Source organism: Panthera tigris, chromosome X, assembly GCF_018350195.1.
Source record: "Panthera tigris isolate Pti1 chromosome X, P.tigris_Pti1_mat1.1, whole genome shotgun sequence".
NCBI lineage: Eukaryota > Metazoa > Chordata > Mammalia > Carnivora > Felidae > Panthera > Panthera tigris.
Genome location: NC_056677.1, coordinates 56,786,525 through 56,810,423, shown reverse-complemented (window position 1 = coordinate 56,810,423; position 23,899 = coordinate 56,786,525). Strand labels below are relative to the sequence as shown.

The following is a 23,899-nucleotide window of genomic DNA, read 5'->3' as shown; positions in this document are numbered from 1 at the left end:
ATCTCCTTCTCTTGTGGTCACAGTAATGCTGATTAGCCCCACTTGAACTATGAGTCAAAGACCCAGAATTTTGGGGCCTAGAGAAATCAGTTTTGTAGAGAGTCCATTTCTTTAAAGCCCCAAGATACAAGAGGGGAGCAGGAGGAGGAAATAACAACTGACCTAAGCCCTGGCAGTCTGACTCCTGTCAATTCCAATTAGGCAGGTTTGGACTGGCATCTATACCTTTTGGATGCCCTTCTGGGCCCAAGGGAAAAGATGCAAAGAGATTAGATGCTATGTGAATGGGCAATGTGGTGCAGTAATGATGTAGTGCAAGAGGCACTTGGTTCCTCAGTCTCAGTGACTGCATTTGCTTCTTCCACAGTCTGAGGGACTTGTAAGTTTCCAACTGCTTGACCACCAGTGACTATTTTTCTACCTCTATGGGAAAGGCACGTCAGAGTTCATGGGAGGAGACTATTATAAAGCTTGCCACTTTTTCTAGTCCCCAACATTCCTCTCCATAGCCTGCTTCTAATCAGACACCGGCCATGTGGTGATAGATGCTGAAAATCAGAACAGACCAAATCCACCCCCCACTGGAACTCTGATATATACGAGTTTACTTGCTCAATACAGGGAGGCCTAGAGTCAGGGAGGGATTGCGATGAAAAGGTTGAGAACAGGTGGCCTGTCCTTGACATGTTGGTATACACAGGAAGTTAGAGTAGGGCAGGCCCTCCTGCCTTCTTATATTCCCAGCTTTCCACAGAGCTGGGAGCTGGGAGACCTGCTTTTCTTACTGCTCACCAAAGCCATCACCACCATTTGAAACTTCTCTCAGGATCACCTACACCTGCTCTTTTAAGGTACTTGCAGAGAGCCTGGGGGCAGGTGGAGAGACAGAGGAACTCACCAGAAGGTCCCTGGAGGCCAGGGGGTCCTTGAGGACCAGGAGGACCTGGAGGGCCAGGTGGTCCCATAACAGTTGTTCCTGGAATTCCAGGAATTCCAGGAATTCCTGGGGGTCCTTGGGGTCCTGGAGGTCCTGGAGGTCCTGGAGGGCCATTGGGCCCAGGAGGTCCTGCCTTCTTTCCTAAAAGACAAGATTTAGTGTTAAATTTGTAGTTATTGACTGATAATATACTGTCAGGAATTCTACAGACTTCTAAGGAAACAAGGTCAGCCCTCTGGGAATTCCTGCTGTAATAAAGGTAAACACCTTTATTACACTATACAACACACACACACACACACACACACCCCTACCCTCTTTCATGAATAATTATTTACAGAACTGGTTTGAAGATATAGAAATAAATGACCCTTAAGGAGCTCAGTCTACTAGGAAACAGACACAGTCACAGGATAGTATAAGTGCTATATTAGTGGCAAAATTAGTAGACAAAATTTTTAAGAGGTCAGAGAAGGCTTCAAAAAACAGGTTACATTTCAGCTGAGTCCAAAGATTAGAATTACCAAGTGGCCAGACTTGTGGGTCACTTTTTAGAATTGAGAATTAGGCTATAGTTAAAGAGTGTGGCTTTCATATTTACTGCTCAGTTTGGTGGAATTGATGCAGATGACAAGAGGGAGCTAGGAGGATGGCCTGACCTTGGGAATAATATCAACTCCAGGAAGGTTTCCTAGAGAAGTCAGGATGTATAGGAATTAGGGCTTGGTATAGAGGTGGTTGTAGCTGCAAAAGAGAAGGAGTTTGGGAGATGAGAGGTTGGGGGGAATGGGGAGAGAAGGAGGGAGGGAGGGAGAGTGGGAGAGAGAGAAAGAGAGATTAAAGGAAAGAAGGGGAGGTGGAGAGTAGAAAAAGCTAAAGAGGCAGTTGGCAGGTTTTGCTTTTTCAGCTGACCTCTCTAAACCCTATTTTTAAAGATCTCTGGGAAAGGCACTTCTGCAAACTCCCTTGGTAACATGTTCCAGTGTTTATCACCCCCTCACTGTTAGGAAGTTCTTCCATATATTTAACTGAAATTTCCTCCTGTGGCAATTGAAGCTCTTATTCTATTCTTTGTGTAGATAGGGAAGAATAGTTACCATCATACACATAATCACCCTCATATGCTCAAAGACATTAAATCACCTATCAACCTCCATTTTTATAGGCTGCATAATGTAGCTTCCCAGCATCTCTCCTCAGAGGGCTTATTCTCTCGAATGTGTTATTAATCAAACCCACCAACTCCTCCCCTTTTCCTCCTCACTATCCTTTCAGAAAAATCCTAGCCCTTCTATTCTATATTCCAGTCTTTCCAACATTCCCACCAGGATGTAGCTATTTGACTGAGTCATAACTGTGGTCTTGAACCAAAACCTGCAAGTCCTGTTTACTTCCTTGGCTCTGTGCAGCCCAATTTACCCACTGCAGGTAGCCATAGAAGGGGTGTCTTCTTTCCTTCACTACTTTCTCACAATTTTGTAGAAATCCTAGGAATACAGGGCTTTGATCAGAGACTCCATGACAGTATCTCCACCGGTGGTACTCTCTTAGTTTTAAATGTAACCTTCTTAAATCTCACTTAAACATCTCCTTAATAACTCTGACTCCTTACTCCCCAGACTCTTAGGCAGGAGAATCGTAACCTAGTTTATCAGGCCCTCCTTTAAAAATAATGCTGCATGTTCAAGAAACTCAATCCCTATGGCAATGCCATTCAAGAGGCCAGTTGTCCACGTCTAACTACATCTGCATTTGGAATGAAACAATGGGGTCACTGTGGGGCTCCTTCCCCAGGGAGGAAAGGAAGGTCCAAAGAGCTTCTCTCCCATGGAGTGTCCCTGGAGCCTTAAAGACCTAGAGGCAGGAAGGAGCTTTAGTGTTTTCCCTGCACGTAGCAGCAGCAAAAGATTGGATCTGCCCAGTTTCTAGATTAGCCAATTTCAAGATGCTGAACAGGAAAGCCATCTCCCTTCAGATTTGGGTGGCTTCCAAGTCAGGCTTATTCAGTGCCCAAGTTTCAATTCCAGCTAGTGCAGTGGAAAGAACACAAAATCTGTAGTCAGAAGATAAGACCGTAAGCCCCAGCTCTGCCACAGACGCACTTTGGGCAAATCCCTTCCTCTCCCTGAGCCTTAGTTTCTCCATTGGTGAAACGAGGAGCTTGGCCTTGATGATTTCTCTCAGTTTCCTCCTAAGACTGAGGTTCCATAAGGAAGAGTGACTTAACCCTGGCAGTCAGGAAACTGCCCTAGCCTGGTTGTAAGGTTTGTTTCTCCATATTGTTCTCTGGGTGGCATAGATGTAGAGGAAGGTGCATATTAGACTGTTCTAAGTCCCAGAATTTTCAGGCCTAGCTGATTTTCAAGCTAGAGGGTATTCTTTGGGTACAAACTTCAGTGTCAAGACTGTGAATCTCTTGTGATTGCTAATGTAATGTTGGAAGAATTACAGCCAGAAACTCCTCTAGTCAAAAAGAATAATGGTTGCAGCATAAACAGAGGATGTTCACTTATGAAAATGTTGGAAAGCATTTGGAAAAAAGCTCCTGCTGGGATCCAGTTCTGCAGCTGGTTCTCTTTGCTCCTCTGTAACCAGGTTTAGGCATGTGTGCTTCTCACACTTGTGTAACTTCCAGAAAGTTGGCCCAGAGAGAAGCATGTGCAAAATGACCTCTGGACGAGAGGATGCATTTAGAAGGTTGAATTCCTTCTCCAGGTTTCCTTACTTTAACAGGACGCTTCATGACACAAAAGCCCGGAGATTTCTGTACTTAGAAAATTATCCTGTGCAGTCTTAGATGGAAGAGTAATCTCATTCTTTTCAAAGCTAAACTTCACAGAAGGGGCATTTCCCCAACCTTTTAGTGAAAACCAAATTGTTGAAAAAACAAATCAAAGCAAGTGAGTGAGAATGAGAGAGATGGAGGCAGGGAGGGAGGGAGAGGGAGAGACAGAGAATGAGTGTGAATGAGTTAGTTATAGAAGGGGAAAATTCTATTAGAGATGGAAATTAAATGAACAACTCAATTTACCTCTTCACGCATGTGCCTATTCACTGTGTCCAAGGAAATCTGTGGCTTCTAAATCACTTTCAGTCAAAGTAAATGTTTAAGGTCTATGTGCATTCTCCTTCCAATAATGGCCCATACAAGGTAGCAGTGCTAAGCAGCAATCCGAGTCCCTGCCAGAGGCATTGCATTCTATGGATTGTAATTACAGGGCTTCTAGCCTGGACAATTGCCTTCTATTGTCACTAGCAGGTGTGTTCTCTCAGTGCTCACTCACTGGAGAACATTACAACTGGGTGCCACTCCCCACCACACACATGGCCTATAGTATATCACTAGCCTACTTGCAGTTCCACCAAACATGCCATGCTCTCTCATCCTTCTGGGGGATTTGAATATGCGGTTCCCTTTACTGGAATGTTTTTCCCCTTCTTTCTTCCCCTCTCCTTCAAAGTCCAGGTTAAATACTGCTTTTTCCCTTTCTTTCTTTCTTTCTTTCTTTCTTTCTTTCTTTCTTTCTTTCTTTCTTTTTTTCTTTCCTATTTGTTCTTGAAGAAGAGAGAGAGCACAAGCAGGGGAGGAGAAAAGAAAGAGGGAGACACAGATTTTGAAGCAGGCTCCAGGCTCTGAGCTGTCAGCACAGAGCCTGACACGGGGGCTCGAACTGACAAGTCTTGAGATCATGACCTGAGCCAAAGTCAGACATCCAACTGAGCCACTCAGGCACCCCTTTTCTTTCTTTCTTTTTTAATGCTTATTTATTTATTTATTTTGAGGGGGGGCTAGGGGCAGAGAGAAGATCCCAAGCAGGCTCAGCACTGTCAGTGCAGAGCCTGACACAGGGCTTGAACTCATGAACTGAGATCCTGACCTGAGCCAAAATCAAGAGTTGGACAGATGCTTAACCAACTGAGTCACCCAGGCAGCCCTGTTTTTTTTTTTTTTTCTTAGATGTGGTTCCTTACTCCACCAGGGAGAACTACATGTTCTTTCTCTGTGCTCCCACAGCACGCTGTTCATGCTTCTATGATAGCATTTTTTATACTGTAATTATTTGTGTGTACTTCCACTATTCAAGATAGAGGGCAGGCACCACTTTTCTTTTTTCTTTCTTTTTTTTCCCACTTTTTTTTTTTTAACCTCAGTATCTCTATTCCTGATAAATATAACATGCTTATTCATTATTTAGTGAATGGGTGAAAAAAAACCAAAACAAAACTAGTAGCTGTAATTAGAAAGTGTTCCCAAGTCTACCTATTAAGAAAGAAAGTCATCCCTGGACTTGTGTTAGGAGCAGAGAGTATCCTTGTTAAAGCCAGGTGAGCTTTCTACATTTATTATAATTTCCATTTTTAAAAATTAATTTATTTTTTAATTTACATCCAAGTTAGTTAGCATATAGTGCAACAATGATTTCAGGAGTAGATTCCCTTAGTGCCCCTTACCCATTTAGCCCATCCCCCCCCCCACAACCCCTCTAGCAACTGTTTGTTCTCCATATTTGAGTCTCTTATGTTTTGTCCCCCCTCCCTCTTTTTATATTATTTTTGCTTTCCTTCCCTTATGTTCATCTGTTTTGCATCTTAAATTCCTTATGAGTGAAGTCATATGATATTTGTCTTTAATTTTACTTAACATAATACCCTTTAGTTCCATCCACGTAGTTGCAAATGGCAAGATTTCATTCTTTTTGATTGCCGAGAAACACTCCATTGTGTGTATATAGATACACACACACACACACACACACACACACACACACACACACACACACCACGTCTTCTTTATCCATTCATCCATCAATGGACATTTGGGCTCTTTCCATACTTTGGCTATTGTTGATAGCACTGCTATAAACATTGGGGGTGCATGTGCCCCTTTGAAACAGCACACCTGTATTCCTTGGATAAATACCTAGTAGTGCAATTGCTGGGTTGTAGGGTAGTTCTAGTTTTAATTTTTTGAGGAACCTCCATACTGCTTTCCAGAGTGGCTGCACCAGTTTGCATTCCCACCAGCAGTGCAAAAGAGATCCTCTTTCTCTGCATCCTTGCCAACATCTTTTGTTGGCTGAGTTGTTAATGTTAGCCATTCTGACAGGTGCGAGGTGGTATCTCATTGTGGTTTTGATTTCTATTTCTCTGATGATGACTGATGTTGAGCATTTCTTTCGTGTGTCGGTTGGCCATCTGGATGTCTTTTTTGGAGAAGTGTCTATTCATGTCTTTTGCCCATTTCTTCACTGGATTATTCATTTCTTGGGTGTTGAGTTTGATAAGTTCTTTATAGATTTTGGGTACTAACCCTTCATCTGATCTGTCATTTGCAAATACCTTCTCCCGTTATGTCAGTTGCCTTTTAGTTTTGCTGATTGTCCCCTTCACTGTGCAAAAGCTTTTTATTTTGATGAGGTCCTGATAATTCATTTTTGCTTTTGTTTCCCTTGCCTCCAGGGATGTGTTGAGTAAGAAGTTGCTGTGGCCAAGGTCAAAAAGGTTTTAGCTTGCTTTCTCCTCTAGGATTCTGATGGCTTCCTGTCTTATGTTTAGGTCTTTCATTCATTTTGAGTTTATTTTTGTGTATGGTGTAAGAAAGTGGTCCAAGTTCATTTTTCTGCATGTCACTGTCTGGTTTTCCCAGCACCATTTGCTGAAGAGACTGTCTTTATTCCATTGGGTATTATTTCCTGCTTTGTGAAAGATTAGTTGGCCATACGTTTGTGGGTCCATTTCTGGGTTCTCTATTCTGTTCCATTGATCTGAGTGTCTGTTTTTGTGCCAGTACCATACTGTCTTGATGATTACAGCTTTGTAATACATCTTGAAGTCTGGGATTATGATGCCTTCAGCTTTGGTTTTCTTTTTCAAGATTGCTTTGGCTATTTGGGGTCTTTTCTGGTTCCACACAAATTTTAAGATTGTTTGTTCTAGCTCCGTGAAGAGTTCTGGTGTTATTTTGATAGGAATTGCACTGAATATGTAGATTGCTTTGGATAGTACTGACATTTTAACAATATTTGTTTTTCCTATTGAGGAGCATGGAATATATTTCCATTTTTTTGTGTCTTCTTCAATTTCTTTCATAAGCTTTCTATAGTTTCTGGTGTGTATAGATTTTTTCATTTCTTTGGTTAGATTTGTTCCTAGGCATTTTATAGTTTTTGGTGCAATTGTAAATGTGATTGATTTCTTGATTTCTCTTTCTGTTGCTTCATTATTGGTGTATAGGAATGCAACCGATTTCTGTGCATTGATTTTATATCCTGTAACTTTGCTGAATTCATGGATTGGTTTTAGCAGTTTTTTGGTGGAATATTTTGGGTTTTCCATATAGAGTATCATGTCATCTGTGAAGAGTGAAAGTTTGACCTCCTCCTGGCTGATTTAGATGCCTTTTATTCCTTTCTGTTGTCTGATTGCTGAGGCTAAGACTTTCAATACTATGTTGAATAACAGCGGTGAGAGTGGACATCCCTGTCGTGTTCCTGACCTTAGGGGGAAAGCTCTCAGCTTTTCCCCATTGAGGATGATATTAGCAGTGGGTCTTTCATATATGGCTTTTATGATCTGCAGGTATGATCCTTCTATCCCTACTTTCTTGAGGGTTTTTATCAAGAAAGGATGCTGTATTTTTTCAAATGCTTTTCTGCATCTATTGAGAGGATGATATGGTTCTTGCCTTTTTTTTTATTGATGTGATGAATCATGGTAACTGTTTTGCGGATATTGAACCAGCCCTGCATCCCAGGTATAAATCCTATTTGGTCGTGGTGAATAATTTTTTAAATGTATTGTTTGATCCAGTTGGCTAGTATATAATTTCTATTTTAAAGGAGATATGACAAAAGTTAAAAACTACCTGCTTGATGTAGTAATCAAAGCAGTATGGTACTGTAATAGACACATAGATTAATAGAACAGAATAGGAAACCCAGAAATGAACCCACAATTATATGGTCAATTAATCTTTGACAAAGCAAGAAAGAATAACCAGTAGGAAAAAGAATGCCTCTTTAACAAATGGGGTTGGAAAACTGGACAGCAACATGCATAAGAATGAAATTGGACCACTTTCTTACACCATACACAAAAATAAATTAAAAATGGATTAAAGACTTAAATGTGAGACCTAAAACCATAAAAATCCTAGAAGAGAACACAGGCAGTAACTTCTCTGACATTGGCCATAGCAACTTCTCTCTAGGTATGTCTCGTGAGGCAAGGGAAACAAAATAAAAAATAAACTATTGGGACTACATCAAAATAAAAATCTTCTTCACAGCAAAGGAAACAATGAACACAACTAAAAGGCAACCTACAGAATAGGAGAAGATAATTGCAAATGACATATCTGATAAAGGGTTAGTATCCAAAATATGTAAAGAACTTATAAAACTTAACACATAAAAGCAAATAATCTGATTAAAAAATGAGTGGAAGACATGAAGAGACATTTTCCCAAAGAAGACATACTGATGGACAACAGACACATGAAAAGATGGTCAACATCACTCATCATCAGGGAAATGCAAGTCAAAACTACAATGAGGTATCACCTCACACCTGTCAGAATGGCTAAAATTAATGACACAGGAAACAACAGGTGTTGGTGAGGATGTGGAGAAAGGGGAACCCTCTGGCCTTGTTGGTGGGAATGCAAACTGGTACATCCACTCTGGAAAACAGTATGGAGGTTCCTGAAAAGGTTACAAATAAAACTGCCCTAAAGTCCAGCAATTGTGCTACTAGGTATTTACCCAAAGAATACAAAAATGCTAATTCAAATGAATACATGCACCCCGATGTTTATAGCAGTATTATCTACAGTAGCCAAATTATGGAAATAGCACAAGTGTCCACTGACTGATGAATTGAGAAAGAAGATGTGATATGGATGGAGCTAGAGAGTACTAGACTAAGCAAAATAAGTCAGTCAGAGAAAGACAAATACCATATGATTTCACTCACATGTGGAATTTAAGAAACAAAGCAAACAAGCAAAAGGAAAGAGAAAGAGAGAGAGAAAGACAAACCAAGAAACAGATTCTTATCTATAGACAACAAACTGATGGTACCAGAGGGGAGGGGGTATAGGTGAAATAGAGGCTGGGGATTACTGACATTTTGGAAAAGGCAAAACTAAAAAGACAATAGAAATATTAGTGGTTGCCAGTGCTTAGGGCAGAGGCAATGATGAAGAGGCAAAGAACAGAGGATTTTTAGAGCAGTTAAACTATTCTGTATAATACTGTAATCTATGGGGATCTATGTCATTATACATTTGTCAAAACCCATAGAATGTACAGCACCAAGATGAAGTCTAACGTAAACTATGGACTTTGAGTGATAATGGTATATGTCAATGGAGGTTCATCAATTACAGCAAATGTACTACTCTGGTCCAAGAAAAAACTTGACAGTGGGGGAGGTTGTCCACATGTGGGGGCAGGGAATATATGGGAACACTCTGTACTTTCCCCTCAATTTTGTTGTGAACCTAAACCTGCTCTTTAAAAAAAAAAAACTATTAGAAAAAAACATACATGCTTAAAAGTCAAATTTACTTTCTTAAATACATAATATCTTGGTGAGTGCCCAGGCCCAATGGAGAAAGATTTCCTCACTGATCCCAGCTCTTGGCTTCTTTTCCACCTTTGCTCAGATCAGGTCCTCAGGAGGCCAGACTATTCCTCAGTTTCTTTACAGTAGCAACATAGGTTTTCCATGTGGGCCATGGTACTTCAAGCCACCAGAGTACCCTAGTGCTCAGAGAAGTGGCAGGCGGTGGCTGAAACCAGTCTTTTTGGCCTACTCTGGGATTGGCGTACTATGAAGCTCCAGAAATCTTAACCGAACCATTTTGGTTAAAGCGTTTTAATGAAAAATCATTAATTTCACTCTTTTTTCTTTCTATGTAGGAAAACAGAAACAAATAGGTATTTAAAACTGGTTTTGTAGTTTCTTTTTCTTTCTTTTTTTTTAGTCCTAAGGAGTGGACCATATTGCCATGTTGCCTACTTTTGTGTTTTGGAACTTGTTCTGTCTTTGGGTACTCTTTGTATGTATGTTTGTATACTCTTCAAGTATGCAAGTGCTTATACAAGCTCTTGGACCAGTCCTGTTGGAGGTATATCAGAAACTTACTGACCCAACAATGGCAAAATGGATCTGCTCAATGAGAAGCTTCTTTGAAAAGACTAAAAGATCAGGGTAATACTTCAGCCTAGTTTTTCCATCACAGAGAAAATGATATTGAAACTCCAAAGCAAGAAACATCTTCCCTGACTGAGACATAGGATGGGGATAGCTTTTAGGCCAAGAATAGGGTACTGACATCTTTCAGAAGGTAGTGTACCTAGTCCCCACAAGCTGTCTCAGGACTTAATTCATCAGGACTTAATTTACAGATGATCAGTGATTTGATAAAGGAGAGCAAAAAAAGGACAAAGGAGGACAGGGAAAAGAGTAAGGAAGAATGAAGAAAAGAGATGTAAATTTAATTGTATGAAAGAGGGAGCAAGAAAGAAAAATAAAAACAACTTTCATACGCTGCTAGAGAAGCAATTTCATGGATCATCACCAAAACACAATCTCTATTTCTTGTTCCACAGAAGCTACAATACTCGAGAAGATCACAGGTGATTGAATAAATCAATGAACAAACAGCATTGAAAGAACATATAAAAATCCTACTCCCTTTTTTTCTTCTAAATTTATTTATTTACTTATTTATTTAATTTTTAAATTAAATGTTTATTTACTTGAGAGAGGGAGAGAGAGAGAGGGAGGGAGGGGGAGGAGCAGAGAGAGAAGGGACAGAGGATCCCAAGTGTGCTCTGTACTGAGAGCAGACAGCCTGATGTGAGGCTTGAACTCACGAACTGTGAGATCATGACCTGAGCTGAAGTCAGATGCTTAACTGACTGAGCCACCCTGGTGCCCCTTTTCTTCTAATTTTAGAAAAGACATGAGAGCAATTTCATAAAATCAGGAGCTTAACTTACCCTTTTTCTTGTTTTTAACTGGACCTGTTAAAAAAAGAAAATGGAAAATTAAGTCACTGGACATTAACAGAGAGTGTTTATTCTCCAAGACAGTCACAGGAGAAACTCCCATGACATTGTAGAGTTGGAGGGAGCTGCACACCAAGGGTCAGGTTATTGGCAAGGTATCTCCCAACTATCAGACCTCCCCAGTTTGTTTGTGTTTTTTGACTACTGTAACAAGAAAGTTATAAGAAAGATTCTTCCTTAGAAAAATCTTTCAGGCTCAGTCTTTGCAGCGAGGGAATGGGTACTTCTTCATGGGGATGAAATGCCCATAAACACAGAACTCAACAACCATTCCTGAGATTGAAGACTCGTGCATTCAGATGAAGAACTGATATGAAATCTCATGCATTGAAGCTAAATGGAAAAAAGGGTCATTTTCATGGAAGGAGCAGAAGCAGCAGCAGTTTACTTTTTAGTCACTTACTGTGATTTAAATTGTTAGTTATTAAAACAGTGTGACCATAATACATTCATGTGGGGACCACATGCACTCCCACTGTAATTTACTATAAGTTAACAGACACTTTTAAAGAAGTGTCAACAGTTTCACTGAAAATGAGATCACAGGCATTTTCTTGGAAATTACTTCTAAAGAAAACAATTCTCATCAATTGAGGACACTCAGGAAACCCAAGGCTTTTCTTATATGGTTAGGTAACGACCACTCCCCAGACACAATTTAGGTATCTCCCAGACATGTTTTTCCCTCCTGGGGACCCAATTCTCTTCATTCTGTAGGTGGATTTGATTTTCTTCAGATACAGGTGTTTAAAATCTGTTCCAAACTCCCATGAAGACACTATTGGACAATATTAAACCACTGTCAGTGCCTTCAGGAGCTTACAAAAAGAACACCAAGCATTTGCATATTGTTTTATAGTCTATAAAACCAATTTTCATGTATCATCTCATTTTATCCTTGCAACAAGCCTAGAATGATCTTTATAAGAGCAGGCTCTAACAGAGGCAGGCTCAATCTGAAGTCAACCTGGAGGGCCACCAGTGTGGCCATGAAACCTTATAGAGGTCCCTTGAAACCAATGTCTGTGTAGACTCCCCTTGCAAAATAATTTTATTTTCATAATTTTCCTGCTAAATTTCATGTGTAACAGTAGGAATTATTATGTGCAGGGGGTGTTTTAGGTTGGGTTTAGCAACCTGCACACTTAAGGTCATAATTCTCCATTCTTTTTCCTCCTCCCAGTCCTTTGTATTCTTTCTCTGGGGCTTATCCTTTATGTTTCTAATGGCATTGACAGCTCTTGACAATGTGCAGGGAGGTTCTGGCAGGGAAGTATGGCTACACAAATACTGCCGACTAAGAGGCAGCACTCAACATGAGAAGGGCCATGTCCTTGAACAAAAAAGCTATTTGAGGAACACTTTACACAGAAAAGCCCAGTCCCATCAGCCAGCTACCAGCCAGCTGCTCAGCTACCTCAGCCTGGCAGAATGGTGATATGGTAGCCATTGCAGCAACACTGCACTCATAGACAAGTTGTGCTAGCCCTGGACAAGTTTCTGACCATTTTAGCTGGCTAGAGGTAGCATTGTTACATCATACTTCAAAGCAGGTTTTGAGGAAATCAGACCATCACCAAGCAACCAGCCCTCACCAAGCATGACTATGGAAGGCAGCACAGTAAATAATGAAACACAACTCTATCCTGAAAGAACTTACAATTGGATACGAAAATACTAAAGGGGGAGACCTAAGGGAATATACTGGCCAGTTGAAAAAAAAAGCTTCCTGGAGAAAGTCTGAACTAAATCAACAACAGAGAAGAGGGAAAGGGAAGTTTAAAAAAATGTTCTAACTTCTATTGTGTTTATATTGTACATATATAAATGCATACATATGTACATAAAAAGGAAGAGAAAAAAGAAAAAAATATTTTTTAAACACAACTATTTTTATTCCATTCTTTTCTTCTTTTTTTCAGTGATTCTTATTTTTAACTGAAGTATAGTTGACACAATGTTACATTAGTTTCAGGTGTATGACAGTGATTGGACAACTCTATAAGTTATGTTCACCACAAGTGTAGCTACCATCTGTCACCATACATCTCTATTAAGATATTATTGACTATACTCCCTATGCTGTATCTTTTTATTTTTTAAATTTTTAATGTTTATTTTTGAGAGAGAGAGAAAGAGAGTGCGACAGGGGAGGGTCCAAGAGAGAGGGAGACACAGAATCCGAAGCAGGCTCCAGGCTCCGAGCCTTCAGCACAGGGCCTGATTCCCTATGCTGTATCTTTTACCCCTGTGACTTATTCATTCCATAACTGGAAGCCTGTATCTTCCACTCCCCTTCAACCATTGCCCATCGCCCTACCTCTCTTGCCTCTGGCAACTCTCACCTTGTTTTCTGTATTTATAGCTCTGATTCTGCTCTTTGTTTATTTATTAATTAGTTTTACTTTTAGATTCCACATGTAAGTGAAATCTATGGTATTTATCTTTCCTTGTCCGACTTATTTCACTTAGCATCATTATACCTTCTAGGACCATCAATGTCACAATTTGCAGGATCACACTCTTCTGTGGCTGAGTAATATTATTTCTTATTGTTTTGATTCTAGTGATTCTGACAAGTGGTATCTTCTTGTGTTTTTGATTTATATTTCCTTAGTGATTAGTGATGTTGAGCATCTTTTCATGTGTCTCTTGGCTATCTGTATGTCTTCTATGGAAAAATGTCTATTCAGGTCACCTGCCCATTTTAAATTATATTTTTTGGGGGTTGAATTGTAAAAGTTCTTTTTTTAAGTTTTTATTTTAGTTTCAGTTAGTAAAATACAGTGTTATATTAGTTTCAGGTATACAATATAGTGATTCAATAATTCTATACATCACCTGAAGCTCATCATGACAACTACACTCCCTAATCCCCATCACTTATTTAACCCATCCCCTCACCCCCTACCCTTGGGTAACCATCAGTTTGTTGACTATAGTTAAGAGTTTGTTTCTTGGAAACAACAGGTTTTGGCCAGGATGTGTAGAAAGGGAAACCCTCTTGCACTGTTGGTGGGAATGTAAACTGGTGCAGCTACTCTGGAAAAGAGTATGGAGGCTCCTCAAAGTTAAAAATAGAACTACCCTATGATCCAGATATTGCACTACTAGGTATTTACCCAAAGGATACACAACTATATATTTGAAGAGATATACACACTCTGAGGTTTATAGCAGCATTATCAACAATAGCCAAACTATGGAAAGAGCTCGACTATCCATCAAGTGATAAATGGCTAAAGAAGATGGTGTGTGTGTGTGTGTGTGTGTGTGTGTGTGTGTGTGTGTATGATGGAATATATATATATATATATATATATATATGATGGAATATTACTCAGCCATCAAAAAGAATGAAACCTTGCCATTCTATGTGTGTGTGTGTGTGTGTATATATATGATGGAATATATATATATATATATATATATATATATATATATATATGATGGAATATATATATATATATGATGGAATATATATATATATGATAGAATATATATATATATATGATGGAATATATATATATATGATGGAATATATATATATATATGATGGAATATATATATATGATGGAATATATATATATATGATGGAATATATATATATGATGGAATATATATATATATGATGGAATATATATATATATGATGGAATATATATATATATGATGGAATATATATATATATGATGGAATATATATATATATGATGGAATATTACTCAGCCATCAAAAAGAATGAAACCTTGACATTGGCAATGACATGGATGGACCTAGACAATGCTAAGCAAAGTAAGTCAGGCAGAGAAAGAAAAATACCATATGATTTCACTCATATGTGGAATTTAAGAAGCAAATAGATGAACATAGGGGAGAGGGAAACAAAAAAGAAAAATGAGAGAGGGAAACAAACAAGAAGAGATTCTTAAAGATAGAGAACAAACTGAGGGTTGACGGAGGGAGGTGGGTAGAGGATGGGCTAAATGGGTGATGGGCATTAAGGACGACAATTGCTGGGATGAGCACTGGGTGCTGTATGCAAGTGATGAGTCACTGAATTCTACTCCCAAAACCACTGTATGTTAACTAGAATTTAAATACAAAGCTAAAAAGAAAAAAAAAAGTTTATTTCTTAGTTTGTCTTTCTTTCTTTTACCCCTTTGCTCATTTGTTTTGTTTTGTATCTCATCATGGTTTTGATTTGCATTTCTCTGATGATGAGCGATGTTGAGCATCTTTTCATGTGTCTGTTAGCCATCTGGATGTCTTCTTTGGAAAAATGTCTATTCATATTTTCTGCCCATTTCTTAACTGTATTATTTGTTTTTTGGGTGGGGAGTTTGATAAGTTCTTTATATATTTTGGATACTAACCCTTTATTAGATAAGTTCTTTATATATTTTGGATACTAACCCTTTATTAGGTATATCATTTGTACATATCTTCTCCCATATCTTCATCCCAGTCTGTAGACTGCCTTTTAGTTTTGTTAGTTCTTTCCTTTGCTGTGCAGCTTTTTATCTTGATGAAGTCCCAGTACTTAATTTTTGCTTTTGTTTCTCCTGCCTCTGGCAACATGTCTAGTAAGAAGTTACTATGGCTGAGGTAAAAGAGATTGCTGCCTATGTTCTCCTTTAAGATTTTGATGGTTTCCTGTCTCACATGTAGGTCTTTAAGCTATTTTGAATTTATTTTTGTGTATGGTGTAAGAAAGTGGTCCAGTTTCATTCTTTTGCATGTTGTTGTCCAGTTTTCCCAACACCATTTGTTAAAGCAACTTTTTTCCATTGGATATTCTTTCCTGCTTTGGCGAAGATTAGTTGACCATACAGTTGTGGGTCCATTTCTGGGTTGTCTATTCTGTTCTGTTGATTTTTGTGTCTATTTTTGTGCCAATACCATACTGTTTTGATTATTATAGATTTGTGATATAACTTGAAGTCCTAATTGTGATACCTCCTGCTTTGCTTGTCTTCTTCAAGATTGCTTTGGCTATTCAAGGTTTTTTTGTGGTTCCATACAAATTTTGGGATTGTTTGTTCTATTTCAGTGAAAAATGCTATTGATAATTTGATAGGGATTGCATTAAATGTGTAGATTGCTTTCGGTAGTATAGACATTTTGAGAATATTTGTTCTTGGGGCACCTGGATGCCTGAGTTGGTTAAGTGTCTTACTTCGGCTCAGGTCAAGAGCTCACAGTTTGTGAGTTTGAGCTCTGTGTTGGGTTCTCTGCTGTCAGTGTGGAACCTGCTTCGGATGCTCTGTCTTCTTTTCTCTCTGCTCCCATCCCACACTCTCTCTCAAAAATAAACATTTAAAAAGTTAAAAAAGTAATATTTGTTCTTCTAATCCACAAGCAGGACTGTATTTCCATTTCTTTGTGTCATCTTATATTTCTTTCATCAGTGTTGTACACTTTTCTGAGTACAGATCTCTTATCTCTTTGGATAGGTTTATTCTGAGGTATCTTATTATTTTTGGTGCACTTGTAAATGGTATTGTTTTTTAAATTTCTCTTGCTGATGCTTCATTATTGCTTTATAGAAATGCAACAGATTTATGTATGTTGATTTTGTATCTTGTGAATTACTGAATTTATCTACCAGCTTTAGCAGTTTTTTAGTGGAATCTTTCAGGTTTTCTACATAGAGTATCATGTCATCTGCAAACAGTGAAAGTTTTACTTCTTCCTTGCTGATTTGGATGGCTTTTATTTCTTTTTGCTGTCTGATTGCTGGGGCTAGGATTTCCAGTACTATGTTGAATGAAAGTGGTGAGAGTGAACATCCTTGTTTATTCCTGACCATAGAGGAAAAGCACTGCTTTTCTCCATTAAGGATGCTATTACCTGTGGGTTTTTCATATATGGCTTTCATTATGTTGAGGTATATTCCCTGTAACCCTACTTTCTTTAAGGGTTTTTATCATGAATGGATGTATTTGTCAAATGCTTTTTCTGCATCTATTAAAATGATCATATGGTTTTTCTCCTTTCTTTTATTAATGTGATGTATCATGTTGATTGATTTATCAGTATTGAATCACCTTTGCAACCCAGGAAAAAAATCCCACTTGATAGTGGAGATTATTTTTTTAATGTATTGTTGGATTTGGTTTGCTAGTAATTTACTGAGGATTTTTGCATCTATGTTCATTGGGGATATTGGCCTGTAGTTCTCTTTTTCTTGTAGTGTTTTTATCTGGTTTTGGTATCAGATAATGCTTGCCTCATACAATGAATTTGGAAGTTTTCCTTCCATTTCTAGTTTTTGGAATAGTTTAGGAGTAATCGCTATTAACTCTTCTTTGAATGTTTGGTAGAATTCGCCTGTGAAGCCATCTCGTCCTGGACTTTTGTTTATTGGGAGTTCTTTGATTACTAATTCAATTTCTCTGCTGGTTGTTGGTATGTTCAAATTTTCTATTTCTTCATGTGTCAGTTTTGGTAATTTATTTGTTTCTAGGAATTTATCCTTTTCTTCTAGGTTGTCCAGATTGTTGGTATACAGTTTTTCAAATATTCTCTTATAATTGTTTGTATTTCTGTGTGTTGGTTGTTATTTCTCCTCTCTCACTTGTAATTTTATTTATTTGGCTAGAAGTTTATCAATTACATTGATCTTTACAAAAAAAAAAAAAAACAGCCCCTGGTTTCATTGATCTTTTGAACTGTTATTTTTCTTCATTTCCATTTTATTTATTTCTGCTATAATCTTTATTTTTATTATCTTCCTTCTGTTGGTTTTAGTTTTTGTGTATTGTTCTTTCTCTAGCACTTTTAGTTATATATTTATGTTGTTTTTTGAGCTTTATCTTCCTTTTTAATGTTGGCATGTATTGCTATCAATGTGCCTCTTAGAACTGCTTTTGCCTCATCCCAAAGGTTTTGAATCATTGTGTCTTCATTTAAATTTGCTTACATGTACTTAAAAATTGTTTAAAAAATTTAATGTTTATTCTTGAGAAACACACAGAGTGCAAGTGGGGAGGGGCAGAGAGAGAGAGAGAGAGAGAGAGAGAGAGAAAGAGAGAGGGAGGCACAGAATCCAAAGCAGGCTCCAGGTCTGAGTTGTCAGCACAGAGCCCAACTCGGGGCTTGAATTCACCAACCACGAGATCATGACCTGAGCCGAAGTTGGACACTTAACTGACTGAGCCACCAGGCAGCCCTAAAATATTTTTTTAATGTTTGTTTATTTTTGAGAGAGAGACAGAGCATGAGTGGGGGAGGGGCAGAGAGAGATGGAGACACAGAATCTGAAGCAGGTTCCAGGCTCCAAGCTGTCACCACAGAGCCCAACGTGGGGCTCGAACTCACGAACCATGAGATCATGACCTGTGGTGAAGCTTAACTGACTGAGCCACCCAGGCACCCCTTACATGCACTTTTTCATTTCTTCTTTTATTTCTTGGCTGATTCATTCATTGTTTAGTAGCATGTTTTTTTATCTCCATGTACTTGTGGTCTTTCCAGATTTTTTTCTTGTGGTTGACTTCTAGTTTCTTAGCATTGTGGTCAGAAAAGATGCATGGTATGAATTCTATCTTTTTAAATTTGTTGAGGTTTCTGTTGTAGACTAATATATGATCTATTTTAGATAATGTTCCATGTGCAGCTGAAAAGAATGTGTATTCTGCTGTTTTAGGATGGAATGTTCTGAATACATCTTATATCCATCTGTTACAGTGTATCTTTCAAAGCCATCGTTTCCTTGTTTATTTTCTGCTTAGATGATCTGTCCATTGATATATGTGGGGTGTTAAAGTGCCCTATTAATATTGTATTATTATTGGTTAGTTACTTTGTATTTGTTATTAACTGTTTCACATATTTGGGTGCTTTCTTGATGGGTGCATAAATATTTACAATTGTTATAGCTTCTTGTTGGATTGCCCATTTATTGTTATATAGTGTTCTTCTTTATCTATTGTTACAGTCTTTGTTTTAAAGTCTATTTTGCCTGATATAAGTATTGCTACCTTGGCTTTCATTTGACAATAATTTGGATGATAAATATTTCTGCATCTATTCACTTCCACTCTGAAGCTGTCTTTAGGCCTAAAATGGGACTCCTAGGGGTGCCTGGGTGACTTAGTCTGACTTGGCTCAGGTCATGATCTCACAGCTCATGAGTTCAAGCCCCACACTGGGCTCTGTGCTGACAGCTCAGAGTCTGGAGCCTGCTTCAGATTCTGTGTCTCCATCTCTCTCTGCCCTTCCCCCACTCTTTCTTTTTTTCTCTCAAAAATAAACCTTAAAAAATTTACAAATAAAATAAGTCTCCTGTAATCAGCATATAGATGGGTCATGTTTTTTTCTTTTACCCATTCTGTCACTCTATGTCTTTTTATTTGAGCATTTAGTCCATTTCCAGTCAAAGTAATTATTAATAGATATATATTTATTGCCATTTTATTACTAGTTTGTGGTTGTTTCTGAAGATTTTGTGTGATACTGTCTTGTCTTTCTCTTTCATTTTTGCTGAATTTCTGTGGTGATATATTTGGATTTCTTTCTCCTTATTGTTTGCATATTTATTAGTATTTTTGATATATGGTTACCATTTGGTTTGTATATAATCTTTTTTGCATATAGCAGTCTATATTAAGCTGATGGTTGTTTAAGGTTAAACCCATTCTCCACTCCTCTCATCCTCATGTTTTAGGTATATGGCATCATATTTTATATCCTTTTACTTTGTGAGTTTTTTGACTGATATCTATAGAAATATTTATTTTTACTGCTTTCGTGTTTCCTACCTTCATGCTGCCACTTTTGTTCTTTCCTTTTGACTCAAAGAGTCCCCTTTTATATTTCTTATAGGGCTGGTTCAGTGGTCATGAACTCCTTTAGTTTTTATTTGTCTAAGAAACTTTTTATCTCATCTTCTATTCTTAATATAGCCTTGCTGGATACAGTATTCTTGGTTTCAGATTTTTCCCATTCAGCAAGTTGAATGTATCAGGACCCTCCCTTCTGGCTTGGGATGTTTCTGCTGAAAAATCAGCTGGTAGCTTTGTGGGGTTTCTTTTTTTATGTAACTGCTTTCTTTTTTTTCTTGCAGCTTTAAAAGTTTTTTCTTTGTCAGTATATTTTACCATTTAAATTTTTAAAATTTGTTTATTTATTGTTGAGCAATAGAAACAGAGTGTGAGTGGGGGATGGGCAGAGAGAGAGGGAGACACAGAATGCGAAGAGGAGCCAGGCTCTGAACTGTCAGCACAGAGCCTGATGCAGGGCTCAAACTTACAAGCTGTGAGATCATGACCTGAGCCAAAGTCGGATGCTCAACCAACTGAGCCTCCCAGGTGCCCCTTCCATTTTGATTATAATATGTCTTGGGTGGATTTGGCTTTGTTGATTTTGTTTGGGGTTTTCTGTGCTTTCTGGATCTGGATATATGTTTCTTTCCCCAGATTAGGGAAGGGAAGTTTTTAGCTATCATCTCTTCAAATAATTTTTCTGCCCTCTTTTTTCTTCTTCTTCTGGGATTCCTATAATGCCAATGTGATTACATTTGATGGATTCACTGAGTTCTCTAAGTCTATTCTCATTATTCATAATTCTTTTTTCTTTTTTTTCCAGCTTGATTATTTTCCATTACTCCATCTTCTAAGTCATTAGTTCATTCCTCTGCTTCTTCTAGCCTGCTGTTCATTCCATCAAATGTGTTTCTCATTTTGTTTATTGAGCCTTTTATCTCTGGTATGTTATTGTTTATCTCTGTGTCAAGGGTCTCACTGATGTTGTCCACTCTTTTCTCTAGTCCAGTATCTTTATGATAATTACTTTAAATTCTCTATCAGGTATGTTACTCATATCTGTTTTATTTAGATCTCTGTTCATGGCCATTTTCTGTTCTTTCATCTGGGACAGATTCCTCTGTCTTCTCATTTTGTCTAAGTCTCTGTGCCTGCTTCTGTATGTTAGGAAAGTCAGCTACTTTTCCTGTTGTTGAGAGTAATGGCCTTATTTAGAAGACGACTTATAGTGCCCTGCACTGTGTCCTTTGTTCCCCAGGTCCTGGCACTACAGGGAATGTCTCCAATGTGTGCTGTGTGTACTCAGCTATTGTGTCCTGGCTGCTTTATCCTTCTGGCCAGTCATCTGCAGAGGATGCCTTTGCCTGTTATAGGTGATGTTTGCTTCCTGGCCTGAATATGGTGTGTTTTAACCAGGTGTGCTTGGTGTATTTGTGAAATGAGACCTGTCACTACTGCTGCTGGAAACAAGGTCCTGCAAAACTTTTGGGTCAGGAGACATGGCATGGGCATGGGTTTAGGCTGGTCTTCTGGAGGAGGGGGCCATCTGTGCTGGGGCTGAGGCAAGTATGGCTAGGAAGGGTGGTTCCAACAGAGCATGAAGTATGGGGCCTGGTATAAGCAATGTGGGTAGCCAGTGTTGGCACTGTACTGGTTCCTACAGGTGGCTCTGTGTTTATGCTGAGGAGTGGTGGGGGTGGGGGAATGATGCCTATCAGTTCCTATGTTCCTGGAGGAGTGTCTCCATTAATACTGCCTCTCTGAGACAAGCTCTGAGATGAGCAAATAACCTCCCCACTATGTGCCTTGGGCCTTCTTCAGATTGCTGTTTACATACTATATGTTTTCACGCTGTTTGCTCTGTCGTCTCTCCAAGAGCAGCTCCAATGCCTCCAGACTCTTCCCTAGCAAGACCACTGACCTTAAGAATTCCAGGCTTTAATCCCCACTGGTTGCAATAACTCACAAAATTCAGCCCCCTTCATTTTCCAAGCCAATTGCTATGGGGAATTCATTTTCTTCATGCATTCTCCTGTATGTTAGTCTGTCTCTCACCCTTCTTCACAATTGTGGCTCCCTCCCTGATGCAGTGGCCATGATCTGTTTCTCTCCCAAACCATGTCTCTGTACTTCCTACCTTCTTTGATGTGGCCACTTTTCTATCTTTAGCTATGGAGTTTGTTCTGCTAGTCTTAAGATCAATTTCTGGGGTATTTATGATAATTTGATAGTTATCTAATTGTATTCATGGGATGAAGTGAGCCTAGGGCCATCCTACTCTGCCACCATTTTCCTGAATTCTAAGTTGTAGAAGTCCTTTATGTATTTTGGATATTAACTCCTTACCAGGTATATAATTTACAAATACCTTCATTAGGTTACCTTTTTGTTTTGTTTTTTATTTTCTTTGCTATGCAAAAGTTTTTTATTTTTATTAATTTTTTAATGTTTATTTATTTTTTGAGAAACAGAGAGACAGAGCACAAGGAGGGGAAAGGCGGAGAGAGAGAGACAGAGACAGAGACAGAATCTGAAGCAGGCTCCAGGCTCTGAGCTGTCAGAATAGGGCCCAACACAGGGCCTGAACTCACAAACTGTGAGATCATGGCCTGAGCTGAAGTTGGACACTTAACCCACTGAGACACCCAGGCACCCCCAGAAGTTTTTTATTTTCATGTAGTTCCAATCGTTTACTTTTGCTTTTGTTTCCCTTGCCTGAGGAGACATAGCCATAAATGTATTGCTATGGCTTATGTCCAAAAGAGTACTGTCTACACTGTCCTTTAGGAGCCTTATGGTTTCAAGCCTCACATTTAGGTCTGTAATCTATTTTGAGTTCATTTTTGTGTGTGGTTAATAAAGAGGTCCAGGGGCACCTGGGTGGTTCAGTCAGTTGGGCGTCCGACTATGGCTCAGGTCATGATCTCGTGGTTCGTGGGTTCGAGCCCTGTATTGGGCTCTGTGATAATAGCTCAGAGCCTGGAGCCTGCTTTGGATTCTGTGTCTCCCTCTGTCTCTGCTCCTCCCCCGCTTGTACTGTCTCTCTCTGTCTCTCAAAGGTAAATAAAGATTATAAAAAGAAAGAGGTCCAGCTTTATTCTCCTGCATTTAGCGGTCTAGTTTTCCCAACATCATTTATTGAAAAGATTGTCTTTTCTCCATTCTATACTCTTGCTTTATTCATGTAGCGTGGGTTTATTTCTGGACTCTCTATCCTGTTCCATTGATCTATGTATCCATTTTTGTGTTGGAACCATACTGTTTTGATTACTGTAGCTTTGCAATATATCTTGAAATCTGGGATTGTGATACCTCCAGTTTTGTTCTTCATTCTCAAGATTGCTTTGGCTGTTCAAGGTCTTTTGTGGTTCTATAAAAATTTTAGGATTTTTTCTCCTAGTTCTGTGAAAAGTGCTACTGGTATTTTGATAGGGATTGCATTAAACTTGTAGATTGCTTTGGGTAGTATTGACATTTTAATTATATTAATTCTTCCAATTGATGAGTATGGTACATATTTCCATTTGTGTCATCTTCAATTTCCTTCATCAATGTCTTATAGTTTTCAGAGTGTAGGCCTTTTACTTTTTTGATTAAATTTATTCCTAATTTTTCTTTTTGATATAATTGTAAAGGGAATTGTTTTCTTAATGTCTCTTTGTGCTATTTCATTATTAGTGTATAGAAACACAACAGATTTCTGTATATTAGTTTTGTATCCTGCAACTTTATGAATTAATTTTAGTTCTAATAGTTTCTTGTGGAGTCTTTAGGGTTTTCTATGTATAGTATCCTATCATCTACATATAGTGTCAATTTAACTTCTTCCTTACCAATTTTGATGTCTTTTATTTTTTTCTTGTCTGATTTCTGTACTATATTGAATAAAACTGGTGAGAGCAGACATTCTTGTCTTTTCCTTAACTTAGAGGAAAAGCTTTCTGCTTTTAACCACTGCGTATGATGTTAGGTGTGGGTTTTTAAATATATGGCCTTTATTATGTTTAACTATGTTCCCTCTAAATCTACTTTGTTGTGAGTTATTAGCCATAAATGGATGCTGTATTTTGTCAAATGCTTTTACATGTACTGATGATCATATGGTTTGTATTCTTCT

The 23,899-nt window shown here is 38.5% G+C and overlaps 1 protein-coding gene across 5 annotated transcripts in view; it reads right to left on the bottom strand.

Annotated features, from left to right (window-relative positions):
• Window positions 1–23,899, bottom strand: part of EDA (ectodysplasin A) — a 416,255-nt gene that overhangs the window by 10,068 nt on the left and 382,288 nt on the right. For all 5 annotated transcript variants that reach the window (XR_006213420.1, XM_042974367.1, XM_042974368.1 and 2 more), the window contains exons 3-4: window positions 10,948–10,971; window positions 899–1,078 (exon numbers count right to left, since the gene is read on the bottom strand). Coding sequence is in view for 4 of the 5 variants with exons in the window: in XM_042974367.1 (XP_042830301.1) it covers window positions 899–1,078; window positions 10,948–10,971 (204 nt within the window). In the remaining variant the exon portion in view is untranslated. The remainder of the gene's footprint in view (window positions 1–898; window positions 1,079–10,947; window positions 10,972–23,899) is intronic.